The sequence below is a fragment of the Vulpes lagopus genome, chromosome 2 (assembly GCF_018345385.1).
Source record: "Vulpes lagopus strain Blue_001 chromosome 2, ASM1834538v1, whole genome shotgun sequence".
NCBI classification, from domain to species: Eukaryota; Metazoa; Chordata; class Mammalia; order Carnivora; family Canidae; genus Vulpes; species Vulpes lagopus.
This window is the reverse complement of record NC_054825.1, coordinates 113,597,903-113,620,956: the sequence shown is the minus strand read 5'-3', so window position 1 is coordinate 113,620,956 and position 23,054 is coordinate 113,597,903. Positions and strand designations below refer to the sequence as shown.

The 23,054-nt window shown below is 56.7% G+C and overlaps 1 protein-coding gene across 2 annotated transcripts in view; it reads left to right on the top strand.

The window, feature by feature from the left end:
- The window catches only part of THBS2 (thrombospondin 2), a 28,901-nt gene extending 8,765 nt beyond the window's left edge, over positions 1–20,136 (top strand). For both annotated transcript variants that reach the window (XM_041745491.1, XM_041745493.1), the window contains exons 5-22: positions 1,410–1,606; positions 3,038–3,178; positions 3,724–3,820; positions 5,373–5,543; positions 6,037–6,213; positions 6,909–7,082; positions 7,624–7,751; positions 7,822–7,974; positions 8,464–8,682; positions 9,516–9,623; positions 9,991–10,150; positions 11,373–11,491; positions 12,001–12,235; positions 13,552–13,779; positions 14,218–14,489; positions 15,057–15,154; positions 16,377–16,516; positions 18,111–20,136. In XM_041745491.1, the coding sequence (XP_041601425.1) occupies positions 1,410–1,606; positions 3,038–3,178; positions 3,724–3,820; positions 5,373–5,543; positions 6,037–6,213; positions 6,909–7,082; positions 7,624–7,751; positions 7,822–7,974; positions 8,464–8,682; positions 9,516–9,623; positions 9,991–10,150; positions 11,373–11,491; positions 12,001–12,235; positions 13,552–13,779; positions 14,218–14,489; positions 15,057–15,154; positions 16,377–16,516; positions 18,111–18,118 (2,825 nt within the window). In that variant the 3' untranslated portion in view covers positions 18,119–20,136. The remainder of the gene's footprint in view (positions 1–1,409; positions 1,607–3,037; positions 3,179–3,723; positions 3,821–5,372; positions 5,544–6,036; positions 6,214–6,908; positions 7,083–7,623; positions 7,752–7,821; positions 7,975–8,463; positions 8,683–9,515; positions 9,624–9,990; positions 10,151–11,372; positions 11,492–12,000; positions 12,236–13,551; positions 13,780–14,217; positions 14,490–15,056; positions 15,155–16,376; positions 16,517–18,110) is intronic.
- Positions 20,137–23,054: the final 2,918 nt, after the last annotated feature.

Sequence of the window (23,054 nt, the reverse complement as noted above, 5' to 3'; positions counted from 1 at the left end):
GCAGCCCATCTAATAGGCCAACTGCTTGTCCCTGTGATTTAAGCCACTGCCTTATTTTAGGGAGAATGTGGCCATCACAAAGCAGAAAGTTCAGAAAAGGCTAGGATAGTAAATGGATCTGACAGTAACTGCACCAGGAAGGTTCCACAGACACAGAGAAAGAGGACGGTGGCCCTCAGGTGCTCTGACCCGAGGGGGCTGTGCTGGTGTTTACGGGAAAGCTGAGTGTCACTATTGGGGCTGAGCTCCGCAGGGTGCAGAGACCCCTCACCCTCCATGGCAGGACAAGGAGACTTCAGTCCCGGTCCCAGCCCTGACCGCCGGTGACCCTGCCTCACCTCTTGTCACAGGGGGACAGACTCCGTGATGATGGAGTACCCATCCTGAGTCCTGAGGAGGTGCTCTGGGGTCAGTCTAGAATCAGGCGGCCGTGGGCCGCGGGTGCGTGCGTGCGTGTGGTCTTGTTTTCAATCTGACACCCTTGTGCAGGGACGGACGTGCTTACATTGGTGTGGTGCATGCCCCTGGCTGCCCAGCAGGGCAGGGGAGCTCCCAAGGTCACTGCGACAGCAGCAAGGATTTATGACTGAGAATAAAACCCCAGCAGAATGAGGGCATTCGCAAGGCGTGACTCAGCATGGAGCCACCAAGACGTGGGGCATCTAACCCCCGTGACACTCACGTGCTGGGGGCCACGGCCATGTCGAGGCTGGCCCGGCCCGGCTCCCACGGGGGATGACCCCGTCTCTGGATGGGCCCAAGGTAGTTTCCAGCTTGTGTCAGCTACTCCGTGGGGAGGACCCCAGAGAGTCTGTGCAGCTCCAGGGGAAGCGAATCCCCCAGTGGCACTTCTGAGGGGTCTGTCCTTCCCTCCCGGGGATGCTGCAAGGCCCACAGACGGGCCGTGAGTGCAAGGTCTGCCAAACGACCTGAGTCCGCCTTGATGCGGAGTGAGGGGCCTAAATAAAGGATGTTTGGGATAGAGAAATAGGCAAGAGAGGAGCTGCTGGGGCTACGGGATTCACCGAGAACATGTGGGTGGAGGTCGACTCCGGTGGGGACAGACGTGAGGGCCGTCGGAGAAGGAGACCGCCACCTGTCATCTGGCTGAGTCACTGGTGGGGGCAGAGCTCCAGCCCGTGTGCAGACAGACAGTCTCCAGGGCTTCTGCCGTCTGTTGGGTCCTGTCCTGGGCACCACCCCCGCGTGTCCGGCTGCCGGCAAGCCCTGTTGGCAGGGTGTCGCTGTGGGCAGAGCCCTGCTTTGCCAGCGGGGGCCGTGACGGACACGGTGCCACTCCTCATCCCTCCCGTCTGGGGTGGACCTCGGGCGTGGCGTGGGCCTGGCCTTGTCTGGGCGCCGCCTCCATGCGTCCAGGCCGCACTCACCCCGCCCTGTGCTTCCCGCAGCCGAAGCCAACGCCATCAGTGAGAACACGGAGACACTTCACCTGAGCCCCCAGGGGGGCCCCGAGTACGGGGGCCCGGGCGCCCAACGGAGGCCGGAGGTGTGCGAGCGCTCCTGCGAGGAGCTGAGCACCATGATCACCGAGCTGTCCGGGCTGCACGTCATCGTGAACCAGCTGCATGAGAACCTGCGGAAAGTGGTGGGTCCCAGGCTGGCAGCTCCTGGTGGGGACGCATCCCTGCACTCATGGGGCGTCGGGTGGGAACAGGGCGATGAGGGAGGGCTGGGGGCACGGAGGACTCTGAACGACAGATGCCCTGGGGCTTTGCATCCTCAGGACGGTTCCAAGCCAGGGATGCTCATGTCCCCAGCGAGAGGGAGGGTGGGAGGTGGGGGTGAGGGTGCGGCCGCACAGGAGCAGCCAGGGTCTCAGAGGTGTGCCAGCCTAGGAGAGGGGCTGACAGAGCCAGGCCCCCTGGGACGCGCCCCCAGCTGGGCTCAGGGGACGGGGGCAGGTGGTGCCTATGCAGAGCCAGACAGGCAGCAGGGGGAGCGCAGGGCGGGGAGGTCTGCAGGTCTGGGGTCTCCTCCTGCCTTGGAGGCGTCGCAGAGCCGCTCTGCAGAGGGCACAGCCAAGGGCAGCTCGTGCAGAGGCCAGGGCGCTGCTTGGGAGGCCCCCACAGGAGGCTGTGCACCTTCTGGGGTTTGGCCCTGGGCAGGAACGGGGCAGGACTTCCAACGGCACCTTCAGCACTGCCCACAGTTTGCGGGGAGGAAGTTAGGAATTCGGAGGCAGGACAAGGGGTCTTCCTGGGTGCGTTGCGGGCATCACAGCCTCGGACCCCTGCAGGCTGGACTCTCATGGGGGCAGCAGGGGATAAGAAGGGCTTGGGAAGAGTCTGCCTGACTGGGGGGCAGGGACATGAGTGACCTCCCGGAACCTCACCAGCAGTGTGTTTCTGTGCATTTAGGGCAGAGAGGACCCTAACTTTCTTGTGATTTTCACGGGGCCTGTGGCCCCCACTCAGCAGCCCCGGGTGGGGAGACGAACCCACAAAGCATTACAGGGAGGGGGCTCTGGAAACACCTGCTGCTGGCAGTCCACGGCCCTTTCACTTGTTTGATTTTGTTTAAAACCCAGTAACTTTCCCTCTGGTCTGTGACAGTAAGAATTAGGTTCACACATGTCCTTGCTGTTGTGTCATCAGGCCAGGTCGGTTGTTTTTGGAGGTGCGTGTGAATTCACGAGTGGGGTGTTAGTTTTTAGCGGCACTGGGCGAGGAGGCCCCGTCTCCATCCAACACCAGTCGCCGCCGCTGGACCCCGAGGTGTAGGCGCCCCAGGGCTGGAGCTGCTGGACAGACGTGCAGGGGCAGCTCCCACCGTGTCAGCTGGGCACTGACGCACAAGCAGAGCCCTGGAGGGCGACGGCGGCTGGCCTGCCCCCCACGACCGAGATGACATGACCCTTCCACCTAGATCTGATCCCGTGTCCCCGATGGGGTCCTGTCGCCCCACGCAGAGCCTTCTGCACAGGCCGTGGGCGCGCTGCGGTTAAGAAGGTGCGGGAGCACAGAGAGTGGGTACGTTGTACTTGTCTACACTTCAACGATTCCCCCCAATCTTCCAGTCCAATGATAACCAGTTTCTCTGGGAGCTCATCGGTGGCCCGCCCAAGACGAGGAACATGTCCGCGTGCTGGCAGGACGGCCGGTTCTTCGCGGAAAACGAGACCTGGGTGGTGGACAGCTGCACGAAGTGTACGTGCAAGGTGAGGCGCGGGGAGCCCTCCCTGCGGGGTGGGCAGAGAGGCCCAGTGCGGGGTGGCCGGGCCCCCAGGCTCCCCAGGGGCGCGGCGGCAGGCAGGCCGTGTGCAGGAGTGTCAGGAGGCCGAGTGTGGGGCTGTGCAAGTGGCGTTGACCCTACGTCAGGCTCCGACCGCCTCGCTGCTTCACACAGAAGAAACCGAGCTCCGGGAGGTGACTGGCTTGTCCCGGGTCATGCAGGGGGCGGGAAACGGCCGGGGGGAGGCAGCCAGTGTGAGTAACTCCAGGTGGGTCTGCGGGGCCTGGAGGTGAGGTCACTGCCCACGCGGGGGTCGGTAGGTAGCCTGGCCTCTTCCCCTCCATGAGCTCACCGGCTTCCACTGCAGGTGGTCTTGGGGGTCAGTGGGCGACGCTGCCCTGGCCCTACTGCCCGTGGTGCCCACAAGGTCGCCGGGGTGGGCCCAGCATCCTCCCGGCCTTTCCAGTCCAGCCCTCGCACCAAAGCTTGTTCTGTTAAATGACCATTACACGGACCTTTCTCTGCTTGCAGAAATTTAAGACCGTTTGCCACCAAATCACCTGCCCACCGGCAACCTGCGCCAACCCGTCCTTCGTGGAAGGAGAATGCTGTCCGTCCTGCTTCCACTGTAAGTGTGCCGCGGAGCTCGGGGCGCCCGCCGCTTCACCCCTTAGTGCCTGCGACCCGCAGCCCACGGAGGGGCCTGCACCTGAGAGCGGATGGCAGGGAGGACCCCGAGCTGTCCACATGCATGGCCACAGGGATCAGGAGCCAGAACGTCCTTGCAGTCAGTGTCCTGTCCTGTCGCCTCTCAGTGGGGAAGCTGGGCTCGGTGGCCCCAGTGCAAGGACAGGGCACTGGCTTACAGCCCTCAGCAGGCGCCCTGTCCCGGCTCGGGTCCCACCCTCCAGCCGCTCGCCGCCGCCCTGCTCTCCTGCCACTGGGCTCCGCTGCGTTTGCCCCTCTGTGACCCACGTGGGCCCTTTCCCCTCCTTCCCTGTGTGAGCGTGCCCGCCACCCCGCTGGCATCCCTGCCCTGCCCCCTGGGACGTTTATTCTGAAATGCCCTGATTCACCTCTCACTGGTTTCCATCCTCGGTGGCCTGGTCTGGGGGCTGCGAGCCCGAGGTCACAGGCTGGGGACGCCCTGCAGGCTTTGCCCGCGGCCCCCTTCCCTTTCACATGCGCCCTCGGGGGGCAGGTGCAGATGTGCTCAGATTCCGCCACTATGATGTGGAGCAAAATATGACTTTACAGGTCTCAGATTCATTACCTGTAAAATACGGGATGGTTATCCCCACACATAGGGTTAGTTTTATGGTTAAAACAGACAATATTCAAGTAGACTTGTCTGTGTCTGACGTGCACATTAGGAGGTAGATGTGCCTCCGGTTGGGACGCGTGGCGTGAGATGAGAATAGGACCCCGACAGGCAGGGGCCCGATTCGGGCTACAGGGAGGTGCCCCGCGCCACCGAGAGCCCTTTCCATGACCGTACTGTCTTGTTTCCTGCTTTTGGGAACACTTAATCCTCGCTCGGCACACGACCCGAATATGAGGGCCGGAAAGCGGTGCCGTTTGTGGCTCCCAGGAAAGATCCCTCCCCTGGAGACCCCGTCTTTTCTCTTACTCAGAGATTGCCATTCGCTCTGAAGACTTTCTTTAAGGGAAATTCCCTTTTTATTTAACTTTTCCTGATTTAAATTATTTGGTACTAAATTTGGTGACCTGTAATCTCAACCAAAAGTTGAACAACTTCATTATCGTACGTAACACAGCCGTGGAGGTGAGAAGGGAAGCTATTGAAACCTTGTTAGTCCAGTGAGACCCCGTGTAGACGTGATTCCGGACTCTCTCTCCTGAGCCACCTTAAGGAATCCGTAGGCCCCTTCCCTGACGCAGGGGATTAGAGCGGCTCCGTGTGCAGACGGTGGACACCGTGGCCTCTGTGGCACTCTGTCCGCATCCCCATGTGCCGTCTGTCCTGCCTGGAGAGCAGCCCCTGCTCCCCGACCAGGTGTGGACGTTGGGTGACTCTGGTGGTGGCCCTGCTGGGCAGCGTGCTTGGGCAGGTGTACACACGCACACCTGCCTCCTGAAGCACGTGGGGTCCACCTCGTGGGCTGCCTCACGGGCTGCACCGGGCGGAGGCTTGACGGGCTCCTGTGCTTCCCACCCAGCGCTGGACGGCGAGGAAGGCTGGTCCCCGTGGGCCGAGTGGACCGAGTGCTCCACCACCTGCGGCTCCGGCACTCAGCAGAGAGGGCGGTCCTGTGACGTCACCAGCAACACCTGCTTGGGGCCGTCCATCCAGACGCGGGCCTGCAGCCTGGGCAAGTGCGACAATCGCAGTGAGTGTCGGGGCTGCGCTGTGTCGGGGTCGGGGTCGGTGTCGCCAGCAGTGGGGTTCTGGGGCCAGTGGGGGCGGGCTGCTGTCAGGGGACCCGGGACCTTGTCTGGGGGCTGCTGCCAGGGGATGCACTCTCTCTTGCTGTGCATCCTCCTGTCCTTCTCCTGCTCCATGTCCTCCTGTCCTCCTGCTGCGTGTCCTCCTGTCCTCCTGTGGCACATCCTCCTGCCCTTCTCCTGCTGCGTGTCCTCATGTTCTCCTGCTGTGCATCCTCCTGTCATCCTGCTGCGGGTCCTCCTGTCCTTTTCCTGCTGCACATCCTCCTGTGCTTCTGCTGTGCGTCCTCCTGTCCTTCTGCTGTGCATCCTCCTGTCCTTCTCCTGCTGTGCGTCCTCCTGTCCTTCTCCTTCTGCGCGTCCTCCTGTCCACCACTGTGTGTGAGCAGACGCCCAGGCCACAGCCTCCCCTGATGACCTCCTGCCCCCATGTGCTAGTCCGGCAGGACGGGGGCTGGAGCCACTGGTCGCCATGGTCTTCCTGCTCTGTGACCTGCGGTGTCGGCAACATCACACGCATCCGGCTCTGCAACTCGCCTGTCCCCCAGATGGGGGGCAAGAATTGCAAAGGGAGCGGCCGTGAGACGAAAGGCTGCCAGGGCGTCCCCTGTCCGAGTGAGTGGGGTGAAGGCCAGGGGGGAGAGGGCACTGCAGACAGCTGGACCGGGGCCCTGGGGCCAGGCCCACTCCTGTCCAGGATGGCGCAGAAGGGGCATTGCCATCCCCCACTGGCACCGTGCTGGAAGGCGGCCTGGGGTGACCTCAATTACCTGGGAGCTCTGACCTCATCTGGTTAGCTTGGTTAAAGGACAGCCCAGCCACGACTCAGGGAAACACCAGCCAGACCATGGAAACAGTTGCTGTGTGCCCGTTCCTGGGGGACGTGTAGATGGCGTGGGATGCTGGGGGGGCACAGCTTCCCCTGCCGCCGGGGACAAGCCAGACCTGGGACCCAGGGCACCGGGAGAGCTTTCTGATGCCCGATGCCTGCACGCTGGCAGCCAGGGAAAGGAGAGTGCAGGTGCCTTCTCTGGGGGCCCCTAGAATGCACCTGAGCTCCTCCGGCCCTGGCTGACCACCCCGTCTCCACGCACCATGCCCGCAGGCGCACCCGCGTGATCTCTCTTCCCAGAGCTGAAAACCAAGCCAAGTGCAATCTGTCATCTACATTACCCCTGAGCTTAGGGCTCTGAAAAGACACCTCCCAATGTTCCCACCATGGGTGGAGACCCCATTCCAATCTGGATCTTCCCTTAGGAGCCCCTGCGTGGGTCACCTTCCCCTCGACTGTCTGTGCTCTCTGTCCACAGTCGATGGCCGGTGGAGCCCCTGGTCCCCGTGGTCCGCCTGCACCGTCACCTGTGCCGGGGGGATCCGGGAGCGGACACGCGTCTGCAACAGCCCCGAGCCCCAGCACGGCGGCAAGGACTGCGTGGGTGATGTCAAGGAGCAACAGATGTGCAATAAGAGGAGCTGCCCCATAGGTGGGTGTGCGGGGAGAGGGGCACACCCCGGCCCCGCCGCTTGCTCACATCCGTCCCTGTGGTCTGGACCCTGCAGCCAGAGGGCTCTTCGAACAAGCCACCGGGTTTTTATTCTGATTGCAAACAGAAAAATAGAAAGTGTAAAATTAAAAGCAGAACAGTAGAAAACAGAAAAGAAAGCGCAGTTCTGCACACGTGATGACGGCTGCTTTCATCATCCCGCTCCTCAGTGTTTTTTTGTAAAAACAGGAAACGCACAGTGCAGAATGTTGGTGTGACAACCACTGTCCATGTGCCTGCGTAGCCTCCATATGTTTACCACCAAGGACCTATTCTGGGAGGTGGTGACTTTGGGGGGCCCGGGATCGCGGTGGCACATCGCCGGCCGCTGTCTCCCTCTGAGTAACTCAGTCTCCCTGTGGCTGAGCCAGAGTCGTGGGCAGATGCGTAGCCTCTTGGGGTGCAGGCGGCACTTCCGTCCTTCTGTGAGTTGCTCGGCGGTGCTCGCCTGAGCTCATCTGGCCCCGGGTCCTCCCCGCAGACGGCTGCTTATCCAACCCCTGCTTCCCCGGCGCCCAGTGCAGCAGCTTCCCCGACGGGTCCTGGTCCTGCGGCTCCTGCCCCGTGGGCTTCCTGGGCAACGGCACGCACTGTGAGGACCTGGATGAGGTGGGTGCCCGCCCCGGGGATGGGGTGCCCGCGGACACAGGGTCGGGGCTCACGCCCGCTTATCCCGCAGTGCGCCGTGGTCACAGACGTCTGCTTCACCACGAGCAAGGCCCACCGCTGCGTCAACACAAATCCAGGCTTCCACTGCCTGCCGTGCCCCCCTCGATACAAAGGGAGCCAGCCCTTCGGCGTCGGCCTGGAGGCAGCCAGGACCGAGAAGCAGGTGAGCAACCGGGCCTTCTGTGTTCTGGGGAAAGGCTGTAAATCAGTTGGGCAGAACCCAGAGCCCTGGGTGGAGGGGTTGTAGAGAAGAACAGGGCAGACTCCCTGGAGGAGGCGGCAGGAGGTGCTGACTGCAAGGACGCAGGTGGAGGGCTGTTGGAGCCTGTCCACCATCCTGACCGGACCACCCTGGTGGAGACACAGCTGAGCCTGAGAGGAGCCCGAGAGGACGCAGGGGCCACTGCACGCTGCTGACCACACGGTCACCTGTGGGCTTGGACGCCCTGCAGGTGCTGCTCCGGAGCCCCCCGGGAATTGCCTCCAGAGGGAGCCCAGCTCCGAGTCCTGGAGGCCTGCCCAGCACCTGTTGTCCCTGCAGCACCCCCGGGCAACCCTGCACCCCTGCGCCTGTCCCCAAGTGCCTGCCTCCACCCCTGCACCTGAGGACAGGGTCTTGCCGTATCCTAACCACGCGGCCCTCTCCCCACAGGTGTGTGAACCTGAGAACCCGTGCAAGGACAAGACTCACGCCTGCCACAGGCACGCGGAGTGCATCTACCTGGGGCATTTCAGCGACCCCATGTACAAGTGCGAGTGCCAGACGGGCTACGCGGGCGACGGGCTCATCTGTGGGGAGGACTCGGACCTGGACGGCTGGCCCAACAAGAACCTGGTCTGCGCCACCAATGCCACCTACCACTGCATCAAGGTGAGGGCCGGGGCGGGGGACCCGCAGGTGCTCCTGTCCACCACCTCCCGCCATCCAGGGATTCCCACATGGGACGGCTGTGGCCACTGGAGATAATTCTGGGGTCTGAACATCTGGGAGCTCTGGGGGGTTCCCTTTGCTCCCTGTGGCTTCTTGTCTCCAGGTGGTAACTTGCTGGGCAGGGCTCCCGTTTTGGTACATTTGCGAGTCTGGGGGAGCCTGGGTGTGATGGCAGCGGGCTGTAGACCTGGCCCCAGGTGGGACCCGTGTGGGACCCGGGGTCCCTGCTGCTGTATGTGGACTCTGGGATTCTGTGGCAGCCAGGGAACGGGACTGAAATGCGTGCTTCACCAGCCAGTTGGGTTTGAATTATAACATAGTTGGAGTTGGAGTGAAACGAAATGTCCTTCCTAATTACGCCCAGTTACCCACCGTGTGAAGAGCTGGTTGGGGAGATGGTTTGGACTCTATGTCTCAGTTTCCAAGCAGATGTCCACACCTGACTCCTGGCGCTGTTGGCCGAGGAGGGCGGAGGGCGTGTGAGCTGGCGCTGCGGGAGGAAGGGGACCCCCGGGCTTTGCCCTCCTCCAGGCTTCCAGAGTGGGGCCCTCACTCCCATGGCTTCTGCTCTTGTGTGACGGCGTCATGGGGGGTTCTGGGCAAGCGCCACGAGTGACCCTGCTCTGGACCCACGGCAGCGGTACGGCGTCTCCAAGCGCAGCCTCCCCTCCCTGAGGACAGCTCCTGACCTTGACACCTCAGTTCTGAGCCCACGGGGTCACTCCCCTGCCCCCCTGCATGTTGTATAACTCGGGCACATCCTCTGCTTGCAGGACAACTGCCCCCTGCTGCCTAACTCTGGGCAGGAAGACTTTGACAAGGACGGCACTGGGGACGCCTGTGACGATGATGACGACAACGACGGCGTGGATGATGAGAAGGTGGGGCCAGCGGGGCTGCTGTCGGCCTAGGGAGTGGGTGGCCAGGGAGGAGAGCTCCGACTCAGACCGCCGTATGCGTCCGTGATCTCCCTTCCTGCATCCATCACTCACTTCACTCACGCCTGTGACGTGGACGTATCTGTTCTCACCGTGATGCACGCACCACGTCATCTTTGCCATAAGAAAATCTCAACATTTGAGCAGGAGGCATATTTAATGTATAAATAATCACAAAATGGTTAGGTGGCAAGAAAGCGTGGCGGGGGCTGGCCGGCTCTGGGTGCGAGGGTGTCCGCGTGGCGGCCGTGACCTGCAGCCCTGCACAACCCCACTCGGTATCCTGGCTTCTTCCCTTCCCTTTCTGTAGGACAACTGCCAGCTTCTCTTCAACCCCCGGCAATTTGACTATGACAAGGATGAGGTTGGAGACCGCTGTGACAACTGCCCGTACGTGCACAACCCCGCGCAGATCGACACGGACAACAACGGCGAGGGGGACGCGTGCTCCGTGGACATTGACGGAGACGGTCAGTCCTGCTCCTTGCCCTGGACGCGGGTTTGCGGCCTCGCACGTCGGCGTCCTCCCGTGGGCCTGATGTAAGCTCGCAGCATCCACGGGCTGGCGCGAGGTTCAACGGCACCTCCGCTGTACTCGCGGGAGCCCGACCTCGCTGGCCCGTCCCTTCCTGAGGCCAGTGGGGGAAGTTTCCAGCCTCGGGTCCTCCCTTCCTAAGATGGCAGGTGTGGCATCTTCCTTCCTGTGACACGAGCCCCTGGTCCTGTGCCCCGTGTCCTTCGTGCTTACCCCCATCCGAACCCCAGGAGTGCTATCCTGTGTCCTCGCCACGCCGCGCCTCTGAGACACGCCTGATGGTAGTGGCTGCCTCCCTGTCCTGGGGCGTCTCCACCCGCACCCTTGGTTCCAACCATTCACGAGTCAGCCACAGTGAAGCTGCCCTCAGGGGACCCCCCAGTGTCAGGAACGTCCGACAAGTCCAGGTTGTGTTCCGCCGCAGAGGCTGGCGCCCTCGAGAGCAGCCCTTGTCCCCATGGTGGTCGGCCCTGCCTGTTGGCGTCTGTGGCCTGGGCCCAGGGCCGACGGGCACCTCTCTCCCCATGGCAGCTGGTGCTCATGCCAGCCCTCCTGGGGACCCGTCCTCACTGGCCTCCCTGTGCCGTCCCCGGGGTCCCAGCTGGCCGGGCGGGAGGCGCCTCAGCCTGTCCCACGCACTCCTTCTGACTCGGTGGTTGTGATATTTGGGGTTGCCGGTTGTGCACGGGGTTAAGTCACGTTCCAAGACTCCAACATTGATGGGATTCATCACACCTGGAAGCCCTGTCGGTCTCTGCTGCCATCACTTCCCTCCACGTAGCAAACGGGTGACGAGGAGGCAGTCGAACCCCAGGAGCCACTCAGTGTCTGGGGCTCAGGCCATATTTTCAGGGTGATGGGAGGGAAACAGTCCACACGGTGAACTCAGAGCTCGCACCGTGAGAACACAGCTCAGCGTGCAGCGTTTTCCCGAAACGCCGAGAGCGCCTCTGGTTTAAACTAAGGGGATCTAAACTTTAATGGGAAATCTGACATATGGTCTTCCATAAACCCAATAATATTTACACTTCACCATAATCTTAGATCCTTTTTTATTAAATAAAAGCGTGGCTATAAGTTACTCTAAATGCAGTAGGAAGGCTCTGGGCTTTTTCTAAACTCAGCCCACTTCCGTGTTTCCTCTGGAAAACCTGCAGATGTGTTCAACGAGAGGGACAACTGTCCGTACGTCTACAACACCGACCAGAGAGACACCGATGGGGATGGTGTGGGTGACCACTGCGACAACTGCCCCCTGGTGCACAACCCCGACCAGGTGATTGATGGTGCGATGGACCGGGTGTGTTCAGGGACACAAGGGGCCCGAGGGCCTCATCAGTAGTCAGTGGACGTGCCTTGTGGCTTTCTGTTAGCGCTGCCAACAAGTGACAGCATAGGCTTTTCAATAATTTTAATTGAAAACATTTACTGAACCCGGCACTCCACTCTCATATCTCGGTGGCTCCGGGCCAAATGCGTGGGTGCCTTCGCCTCCCCTGCTGGAGGGAGCCGTGCCTCCTCCATTTATCTTCCCATTTCCCTGCAGCAAACGTGGGAGCTGCTTCCCTCTTCCAGATTTTGCTCTGGAAGACGCAGCGATCGTAACGTCCTGCTGCCGTGTGTGGGGTGTACGGCTGCAAACGATGTCACAAAGGCGCTTGATTCCGTGGCGTTAATTCTTTCCAGTCCTCTTTCCATGTCACGAGCCCACGGAGACTGGGCATGGAAGGTGGAGGGCACAGCCCGTCCCTGGGGGCTCACATGGGTCCCTGTTCTGTCCCCCAGACTGACGTGGATAATGACCTCGTGGGAGACCAGTGTGACAACAATGAGGACATCGATGAGGACGGACACCAGAACAACCAGGACAACTGCCCCTACATCTCCAATGCCAACCAGGCCGACCACGACCATGATGGCCAGGGTGACGCCTGTGACTCGGACGATGACAATGATGGTGTCCCCGACGACAGGGACAACTGCCGGCTTGTGTTCAACCCTGGCCAGGAGGACTCTGATGGTAGGTGCTGAGCCTGGGAGCCCAGGGGCCCGTCTGCGGGGGGTGGGGGTGCCGAGCCTCCCCTGCAGCACGTGTCCACTAGCCCATGGGGCCAGGGCAAGCTCTTTGCATCTCGGGGCAGCAGCATCTTAGTGTGAAAGCTGTTAGTGGTCTCCGTGGAGAGGTGCCAGTCACGCACGAGATGAGGTGGGGACCTGGGGTCATGACAGGGAAGGTTGGGATTTAGTCTTTCAGGAGCAAAGCAAGCAAAACATGCTGGGTGTGAAATATCAGGAAGAGGACTTGGTTTTCCCGCAGCTGAGTCCATGCAGTGTGAGGCAGCAGGGTCTGGCCTCAGGAATTGGGGTTCTCAGGAGGGTCTCCAGTAGACAGTGAGGTGCATGCTGTGCTGGGGGCTCTGGGGGCCCCATGAGAAAGTGACTTTAGGGCTGCAAGTGCCTGTGGGGCTGGTTGGCCTTCAGGAGTGTAGGCGGGATGTGGACATCTGAGCTGACTTGGCTCATGGGCAGGTGGGGGATTCGGGATCTGAGGGTGGCTCCAGGGGGTCCCCGCACCATGCGGATGGTTCCAGCAAGACATAGGGAGCCTGTCTGGACCACAGCACTCCGCTCAGGCCATCCTGTGGGAGTCCAGGTACAGGCCAGGATGGGAAGAGGCTGGCTGGCTCGGAGCATTCAGTGCCATCCAGGCTCATGCACAAAGGGCATGCGTGCCTGCATCTCTATCGGTGGGACATGTGCTACTGGGTGGAACCAAGAAGTGGTTTTCAGAATGTGATGGGAAATTAGCTGAACTCAGTACCATTTTCTCCTTCTGAAGCAGGAGCTAGTTTAGGAAGCTGCCATCGGCCTGGGGATGGTCTCACTCACTGCAGACTGGCAGCTGTGGGGGCTGTGGGTCCCCCGTGTGCAGCCCGTGGTCTGAGTCCCCTGGGTCTCCCTCCACCCCTTCCAGCACCTCACTGGACAAGTAGAAAGAAGCTTCTAGAAAAACCAAGGTCATGTCTCACCAAGGAAAGCCATTTGTAGAAAGAGCTCTGCTTTACCATCCAGATAGATTTGGGGCAGGATGATGAAGAAAGGTCGTAACAGAAGTTCTGGAAACAGCTGGCAGTTCAGTTCAGTCTTCCATGTGTCAGCCCCCTGCCCTGCAGCCCAGTGTTGAGGGGAGCCCTTGGGGACTTGCCAGCTGTTGCGGCTACAACACACGGTTGTGGCCCTTGGGGTGTCACGTCTACTCGTGTGAGGACCCTCCTGAGAGGCAAATGGCAAACCCTCTACTTAGTTTCCTCGTTCTCCTGCTTGTCCTGGTGGCAGGTGATGGGCGTGGGGACGCCTGCAAGGACGACTTTGACAATGACAGCATCCCAGACATTGATGACGTGTGTCCCGAAAACAGTGCCATCAGCGAAACCGACTTCAGAAACTTTCAGATGGTCCACTTGGACCCCAAGGGCACCACCCAAATCGACCCCAACTGGGTCATTCGCCATCAAGGCAAGGAGCTGGTGCAGACGGCCAACTCCGACCCCGGCATTGCTGTTGGTGAGCCTTGGATATGCGCCAGCCGTGTGGGTTCCGGGGGGCAAGGCACCCATGGGCACTCTGGAGGCTAGTGGGGTGGGAGGATTAGGGAGGTCTCTTGGGAGGCCCTGTGCTCCCAGGTCTGCCCATGTGGTCTCAATGGAAGGACTGGAGCATCACACATTGAGATTCAATAAGCCTTTTTATTTTATGGATTTGGTCTGTGAGATGTTACACGATACAGTAGAGCTCTGCCAAAGCACGGTATGTGGGATCTGAGCGTATGAAACCCCACACGTTTCATTAATGCCAGAGTCACAGAACCCGGGGTGGATGGCAGAGAAGAGCCAAGACCCACCTCCTAATATCCACGTCCACTGGCCCCAGGGCTAATCCAGGCTTTTCCCTCAAAAGCCATTCTGACCAAATCCTATGATGCGTGTTCCCTTTGACATCCAGGGTTTGATGAGTTTGGGTCCGTGGACTTCAGTGGCACATTTTATGTCAACACCGACCGGGACGATGACTACGCCGGCTTCGTCTTTGGCTACCAGTCCAGTAGCCGCTTCTACGTGGTGATGTGGAAGCAGGTCACACAGACCTACTGGGAAGACCAGCCCACCCGGGCGTACGGCTACTCCGGCGTGTCCCTCAAGGTGGTGAACTCCACCACGGGGACGGGCGAGCACCTGAGGAATGCTCTGTGGCATACGGGGAACACCGAAGGTCAGGTAGGACGACAGGGCACGCTGAGCCAGTGCCCTTTGACGTGGCCTTGCAGCCGCCATGGCTTTTCAAGAGAGCAGCCTTCATCCAATGCAAAGACGGCTCATCTCCATGTTGTCATTAATTTTGGCTGAATGTACACTGGTTTTAACACTCTTTTATTGAGTATGAACCTTACTAAAGATGCCATGTCTGGTTCTTTTGTAAACGCCAATGATGATCCTCTTATAAACTGAACATATTTCTACCTTCTTCTAGAGGTAGGGGGAAATGGGTTTTAAAAGTTTAAGTGTTTTACCCAAAGTCCCATGTTGAGGAAGCAGAGGATCCAGAATCTGAATCCACGGCTCCGGCTCAAACACCTCTGCCCTGAGCTCAGGACCACATTGCTCCCTGTCAGTGGGTTTTGATCCACACGAGAGATTCATGCTACGAAATCCAGCCGAGGATGATGTAGCAGCATGAGCCTCAGGCGTGAATGTGCAGAGTAACGTCTTTGCTTCCCATTTGGTAGTGAGACTGTGGTCAAGACTCAGGTGCCAACGGGACTCAGGACAGATGTGTTTTCTCAGGTGCGCACATTGTGGCACGACCCCAAAAATATCGGCTGGAAGGACTACACTGCTTACAGGTGGCACCTGACCCACAGACCGAAGACAGGCTACATAAGGTGAGGGTGGCTTCCCCCAACTGGCTCCTACTGCAAGAGTGTCCTTCTGTCAGATGACGCGTCTGAACAATAACAGACAAATGAGCTGACATGAACGCTCACTTCTTTGCTGTCCTCTTCGCTCTTCCACTTTTGTGTATCTTTTTTCTATACTGCATCTTCTACTGCACATCACTTATAAAAAAAAAAAACAGCAACAACAACAAAAAAAACAACTATGGAAGAGGAGAAAATCCAGCTTGTCTTGTTTTGTTTTTTTTAAAGACTTTATTTATTTATTCATGAGAGACACGGGGGGCGGGGGTGTGCAGAGACACAGGCAGAGGGAGAAGCAGGCTCCATACAGGGAGCCCGATGTGGGACTCGATCCTGGGACTCCAGGATCACATCCTGGGCTGAAGGCAGGTGCTAAACCTCTGAGCCACCCAGGGATCCCCACCAACTTGTCTTGTTAATGTAACTTGGAGGATGATGAGCAACTCTCATCCTTGTGAATATCCCAGGCAGGGGACAGAAAGTGCAAATGAACCATGTCTTTGCAAAATTAACATGTGATTCCTTCAGAGAAGACATTCATATTTGTTTCTGATATTGTGGATGGCTGAACCTAAAACATTTTCCAATAAAGCTTTCACGAATATCAGACTAACAGTATTTTGCTCTTTTGGCATTGACAGCGTTTCTCATTGATCTTGATTGCAACAAACATGAATGATTTAAACTTGAGTAATAAGGGCAGGGCAGGTTGGATTCTCCACAAAGGCCAGGAGCGTGTGTGTCCCCAGCGTGAATAAGCAGACCAGGGCAAGAGAAGCATGGCCTCGCTGTCTGGGCATGATGTTCCCTTGTCCACGAGCTGTGACCTGGTCAGGGAGGCAGTGATGCACACAGTCTTGCTCTGGGCATGAGGATCGAGCCCTGTCCTTCTTGGCGTGCAGCTCTGGCCTAGTGGGTGGATATCAGTGGGTGACGCCATGTGAAGGCCATGAGGAGGGTGGCCTCAGTGGTGAGGACCTGATGCCAGGCAGAGAGTCTGGAAATGGTGGCTATCTGTCTGTCCACCAGGCAGCTGGGGACTGGAGGGCACTCTGCCTGAAGCTGGGGCGCCACTTACAGGTCGGCTGGGTCTTGGAGCGCTGGCCTATTTATTGCTGCCAGCTGTAAGGAGAGAGCTGGCCTCTCATCTCCGGCATTCACACCTTGTTCTTTCTCCTGTTTTCAGGGTCTTGGTGCATGAAGGAAAACAGGTCATGGCCGACTCGGGACCCATCTATGACCAAACCTACGCCGGTGGTCGACTGGGTCTGTTTGTCTTCTCTCAAGAGATGGTCTATTTCTCGGACCTCAAATATGAATGCAGAGGTGGGTGACATTGTCACTGTGCGGGCGGCTCATGGCACAGAGAACAGGGAAGGGACACACGTTTTATAAAAGTGGCACATTAGGGTGGTGAGCGGGGGCCCCGTCCAGAGCCACTTTCCAGTTATTCACTGGCTCTGCTTGTCTACACTGTGCTTGGTCCTGGGGCTGTGTACATTTTGTACACGTTCTGGACCTCTGGCAGCATTTTAGATTGCTACCCTTGCTTAGAAAGGGAAGGAGGGAAGGAGGAAGGAAAGAGGGAAGGAAGGAAGGAAGGAAGGAAGGAAGGAAGGAAGGAAGGAAGGAAGAAGGAAGGAAGGAAGGAAGGAAGGAAGGAAGGAAAGATGGAATGAGGGAGGGAGGAAGGAAGAAAGAGGAAAGGAAGGAGGGAGGGAGGAAAGAGGAAAATATGGAAGAGGGAAGGAAGGAGGAAAGGAGGGAAGAAGGGACAAAAGGAAGAAGGAAAGGAGGGAAGGAAGGAGAAAGGAAGAAAAGATGGAAGGAGGGAGGGAGGAAGGAGGAAAGAGGAAAGGAAGGAGGGAGGAAGGAAGGAGGAAAGGAGGGAAGAAGGGACAAAAGGAGGAAAGAAAGAAGGAGGGAAGGAAGGAAGAAAGGAAGTAAGAAAAGATGGAAGGAAGGAGGAAGGAGGAAAGAGGAAAGGAAGGATGGAGGAAGGAAGGAGGAAAATATGGAAGAGAGGAAAGGAAGAAGGAAAGCAAGGAGGGAAGAAGAGACGGAAGGAGGACAGAAAGAAGGAGGGGGAAGGAAGGAGAAAAGGAGAGGAGGAAGGAGGAAGGGAGGAAGGAAGGAAGAAAAGATGGAAGGGAGAAGGAAAGAGGAAAGGAAGGAGGGAAGAAGAGAAGGAAGGAAGGAAGAAGGAAAGGAAGGAGGAAAAGAAGGAAGGAAGGAGGGAAGAAGAGAAGGAAGAAGAGAAGGAAGGAAGGAGGGAAGGAAGAAAGGAGCAAAGAAGGGAGGGAGGGAAGGAAGGAAAAAGGGAAGGAAGGAAGGAAGGAAGGAAGGAAGGAAGGAAGGAAGGAAGGAAGGAAGGAAGGAAGGAAGGAAGGAGGAAGGAAGGAAGGAAGGAAGGAAGGAAGGAAGGAAGGAAGGAAGGAGGAAGGAAGGAAGGAAGGAAGGAAGGAAGGAAGGAAGGAAGGAAGGAGGAAGGAAGAAGGAAGAGGGTTCTCTGCCGTTCTCTCTCTGGAGCATACTTGGATCACCGTTTTGCAGACCCAGAAGCGAACCTGCCCCATCTAATGTGACCCCACACCTTCGTGGGGACGTGAACATATTCCCTCCCACTGACGGGGTCGGTGAGGCCCAGAGGTACTTCTCAACAACCACATGTTGAAAATTACACATAAAGAGAGAACGAGGACACAAGATCAAGATCGTTATTTCTTTTTCCCTCTGTTGGGTTGATGTGTTCCCCCCCCACCCCTTCCACACACACGTCCAACCATTCACACATCCATCCAAAGTGTGGAGGTTTTAAAAATTAAGATGATATTTTAGGTTACGGGTAGAAGAAAATAAAATCAAACCAAACCTGTGGTCCACCCATGCTAATTCTGTTTATTGTATTTTTATTTTGCAGATGTCTAAGCAAGACTTGCTCCATCTCCGGAAATGTACTGTAGACGCTGTTACCTAGGCCCCAGTCTCTGCTGGTGCTTCCAGCTTCTCTCTCTTTAGCAGCAGCTCCTGTCCTTGACCTTGACTTTGAGGGTCGCTCACCGTCGCCGACCCCAAGCCCACGTGCCTCCAGAGGGTGCGTGTTCGTGGAACCCGACGGGGAACATCCCACCCGCCGCCGGAAGACAGCCTGATGATGCACCAGACTCTACGTGCAGTGAAAATTGAACATGGCATTACATCGTTTTCTCTTGTTTGTTTAAAAAGAACGACGTTTACATATAAAATGTAATTACTTATTGTATTTATGTGTATATGGAGTTGAAGGGAATATTGTGTGCAAGCCTTTGTCATAAATTAAGCAGGAAAAATATTGCTACACGACTTTCAGTGCTTAGAGCCATTTCCATTCCTGGGTTAGAGCTGTTCCACAGCCGCAGGCAGGTGGCCACGGGGACGGGTCCACTGGAGTATGAAGTGGTGCCGTGTAGCCGAGAGGTCAGGGACGTCACACCTCGGGGGGCCAGCTCCATAGTGGGAACACGCACGGCAATTACAAGAACCCCGCTCCCCTGCCCACTGCCCGAGTCCGTGGCCTCGACAGGGCAGGGGTGCAGCTTCATCTGAGAAGGGACACCCTGCAAGGCAGTGCCCACATGGGTCCAGGCAGGGCCCCTCAGAGCCCCCGTTAGAGAAGTTAGCAGAGCCGAGCAGGCCGCTCCTGCACTGCAGACTTGGGGGAGCTCCCGGCCTGTTGTCCCTTGATTTTCTGATTGCCAGAGTTTCTGCTTGAGCTTCTTTCTCAGTCTCTGCTGCTGGAGATCAGATAAGCGGGCAAACACACCAGCAAATGCACTTTAGCGTCTAACTCCTAGGCTTCGACACTATGCAAGAGCTGCTTACCTAATCTGGCCAAACTTTCCCCCAAGGTTCCACTTATAAACGTTTTGTTAATATTTATTAAATGACTACAGAATGCAGCTCCATTCACTAATAACTTATTTTAAACATGTCAAGTAACACACGTAGTGTGATTCCTAGGGATGAAAACATACCACACGCATGATAATACAAAGATGAAGTTACAACAAAATACCTTCCTGTCAAGACCCAAGCTCTGCAGTATTATGTTGTCACGATAAAGCATGCTTAAAACGGAGGAGGATCAATAAATGATTGTGAAGAGTTTATAATGGAACCTTTATCTATACTGTCGCCAGCGACTGTCCTTCGGTCTGTTACTGTTGCCGACCTGCTGTACATAGGATTTGAGACTTTAATGCTGACGAAGAGTCAGCATCCAGCCTGCTGGGCACACCCGATAACCAGTCATATCATAATATACACACGTTTTCGTTTCTTTTTTTTTTTTTTGCCTTAAATTGCATGATCTTTCTACAGGAAATATTAATCTCACTCCACAGAAGGGGTTTATTGAGAGGAGTTGGTTTTGTCTAATGCAGGCGAATCTTTCTCCCCTTTCTGTCAACAGCGATCTCGTTTCTATGCAAAATAGAGAGGATTCACGACTTTTGTCTCAACTTCCACATTTCATTCGATAAAGTTACGTTTGTTGCTTCCTTTGAGGTTGATTTTTTTGTTTTGCTGCACTTTTGACCTTGTTCTGCAGAGCCGTGTCCCCAGAACAGCGGGGTTTGGGGACTGGACTAAATGTAACGGTCGTGGAGGCCGTGCAGGTTTCTCTGTTGGTGTCCCTTGGCCGAACAACACAGTGCTGTGGGATGATGATGTGAATATTTAGAATGTACCATAGTTTTTTTGGTAAATTATTTATGTTTTTTTTTTTGAACAAACTTCTCTTCCAGATTGATGAAACTTCATTTGTTTTGCCAAAGACTGTAAATATTTATTTATTTGTTCACATGGTCAGAATTTCACCACTGAAACCCTGCATTTAGCTAGAGCCTCATTTTTTATACTTTAAAGATTAATAACAGGAAATAAATTGTAAAAAGGTTTTCTATAAATGAATCTCTCTCCCTTTTTTAAAAAGAATTAGCAGAGTTTCTATTGGGGGGAAGGGAGACCAACCCCAGCTGGGGAGAGCTGACGTCTTGCTTCCCTCTGCATGAGCACGTCTGGTCACAGGGCTCCCCTCTGCCTTCCTGACGTTCAGGTGTAGATTTGGGGTCCAGTAAGGACAGGCCTCAGGTTCCGTCAGCTATCAGCCCTGCACCCGACGGTCACTAGGTGCCCCTTCCCGCCGGCTGCTCTTCCTCCTGACGTGAGAGCAGAGCCAGGTGGTGACTTTCAGCAGGTGTCCCTGAACACAGGACCCCCCCCCTCCCAGATGCACCTGTTCTTGTTCCAAACCAGAGACGGATTCTGTGGCAGTAACACAAACAAGCCCGCCCTTTGTAGGAGCTGTGGGGTGTCTCTGGTTCCCAGCTGCTTCGTGGGGTTTCTGAGGGTTATGGTGCAGTCAGATGTGGGGGAAGATGGGGAAATAAGTGCGATTGGCAGTAAAGCCAGAGGGGAGTCAAGCGCTGGAGCCACAAGATGCAGGACAGACTGCCTGGGGTGATAGGATGAGTCAAGGCCCTGCTTTGATCTGGGAGGTGAAATGGTGGATGTCGTGACATAAATGCCAAGGACAGACCAGCTCTATGTACATGGAACAGGAAGCCTCTGAGGAATCTAGAAAGAAATCAATGAGGAGAGTGATCTTTGCGGCCTGGAGGTGACTGTAGAGGGAATCTAATGAAACAAAACATGCTACATTTCTTGCCGCTGCTCGGGAGCCAGGCAGGAGGGTGAGACACATTTCTCCACACTCTCATTGTCTAGTGACTTAGAGCACAAGTCTGTGAGGGCTGCTCCAAATGCAGTCCAGGGCCCTCGGGACCTGTCCCCTCCCGGGATGGTGTCTGTGCCCCAACAGGAACGAGCATCCCTGGATGGAGACCCAGGACATGGAGACACTGCTCTGCAGGCCTCTCTCTTCCTTATGGGCAAGGTTCCGACACAACGTCATCCGGACGCCTCCAATGGGAGGTTTGGTTCAGGAGAAGCTGCAGTTGCTCAGTGCACGCCATGTGCATCCTCCCCTGCTGCACAACAGCTGGTTCATGGGGCAGTGGAGCATCCTGATTCACAGGGATCCAGAATGGGGCTGTAACCACTGGAGGGGAGGTGGTTCCAGGACACTGGCAGCCAGCAGCTTCCACTATAGGTTAACAGGGGTCCCTCCCGGGGTTTCTGTGGGTTTCGACATCTCAGACAGGTTTTGCTCTGAGTTTCACAAAGTGATGCAGCCATGGCTGCAGAGTGGGACATGGCTTGCAGAGCAGCCCAGACACTGCCACCCAACACCCCCAAGGCCCTGGTCCAGCAGCCCATGGTGAAGTAGAAACCCGGCACTTGCCATGTTCTGTGAAGGACAGAAAGACCCTCAAATAGATCTGATCGGCCACAGGCTGGAATCCCCGTGGGGGAGGGAACAACCCAGGACTTCTGGGGATGAGCCTGCCCTGGCCAAGCCGCTGCTCCCAGGGGAGTGACTTGGCGGGGGACCTGAGGTCCAGGGACGAGAGGAGCCACTGCCAGCACCGCCAAGGGCCCTCAGCTTTGGGGAAGCCGGTGGGCACTCCTGCCAAGAAGTCTAGGGCCCCGAGCCGCCAAGTGTTGGCCCACGGCTGTCCTTGTGGAGCGTGGGCGGCCCAGCCCCTTGGCGGAGCCGGGGCTGTAGCTGCAGGCTGGCCTCGCAGACCGGCTTCCAGCTCACGGTCCTGGAGCATTAGCGCCTGAAAACGCCCAGCACTGTCCGGACACTGCATTCTCCTTAGAGTGGCTGTTTCAGCCCAAACACATCAAATGCATTGTGAGAAGTGGTATTTTGACATCACAGCGTCCAGCAGATGCCCTCGGCACACAACCTGGACACCCTGGCTCTGGTCAGGACATCGCCCGGAGCAGAGTTAGGTCGAGTGCCCGTGTGGGTGGACGTGGGTGCACACGGGATGGCAGTGTTGGGACCAGCTGCCCAGGAGGCGGGAGGACCAGGTTCCCACAGCCACCAGCCGGGCCCACCCCCCTGATCCCCACGGGCCCAGGACACACGGGGACTCAGCCTTGCTCTGCCCCAGGGAGTTTGCTCTTGGCTATAACTTCATGTTAAAAGGATAGTCTGACTGCAAATTAACTGTGAGCATCCAAAGGGCTTTGGGGAAAAAAAAATGGAATAGAAAGAAGAAAAAGTGTTCGTATACTTGGTGACACTTTATTTTATATGGTATTTATTTACTTTCAAATTACTGTTTATTATTTATATAAATTTAGTTTGTTGTTCCACTGATTTATTTTGCTATTTGTGAAACTTGTTTAGTTATTCTAGATTGGGACAGAATGTGTGTAATTTTCCCCACTCTACAATGGAATTATTTTTCTTTTTAATACGGTTGCTGGAACAAATTCCATTGTTGAACAAGACACATGTATAAGGGGCACCTGGGTGGCTCAGCAGTTGAGCACCTGCCATCAACTCAGGGCTTAGTCCCGGAGTCTTGGGATCAAGTCCCACATCGGGCTCCCTGCATCGAGCCCGCTTCTCCCTCTGCCTGTGTCTCTCCCTTTCTCTTTCTGTGTCTCTCATGAATAAATAAATAAAATCTTTTAAAAAAGGACATATATATTAAATATGTTGCTGTATGTTAACATGGAATATTCACTATTATTCACACACCTTGTATGCATCTCACAGCCTCTTGGAAACTTCTGTCTGCCTGAGGCTCTTCCTGTGTAAGTGGAAGATGCGCTTCCAATGGCCAGTCCTGTAGCATCTGTACAGCCGACTGCCTTTGGGCTATTGCATGTCATTTGCAAAAGAATATGATATCTGCCCATTCTGAAATCTATAGCTAAAATGCCAAAATATCTCATTGAAAGA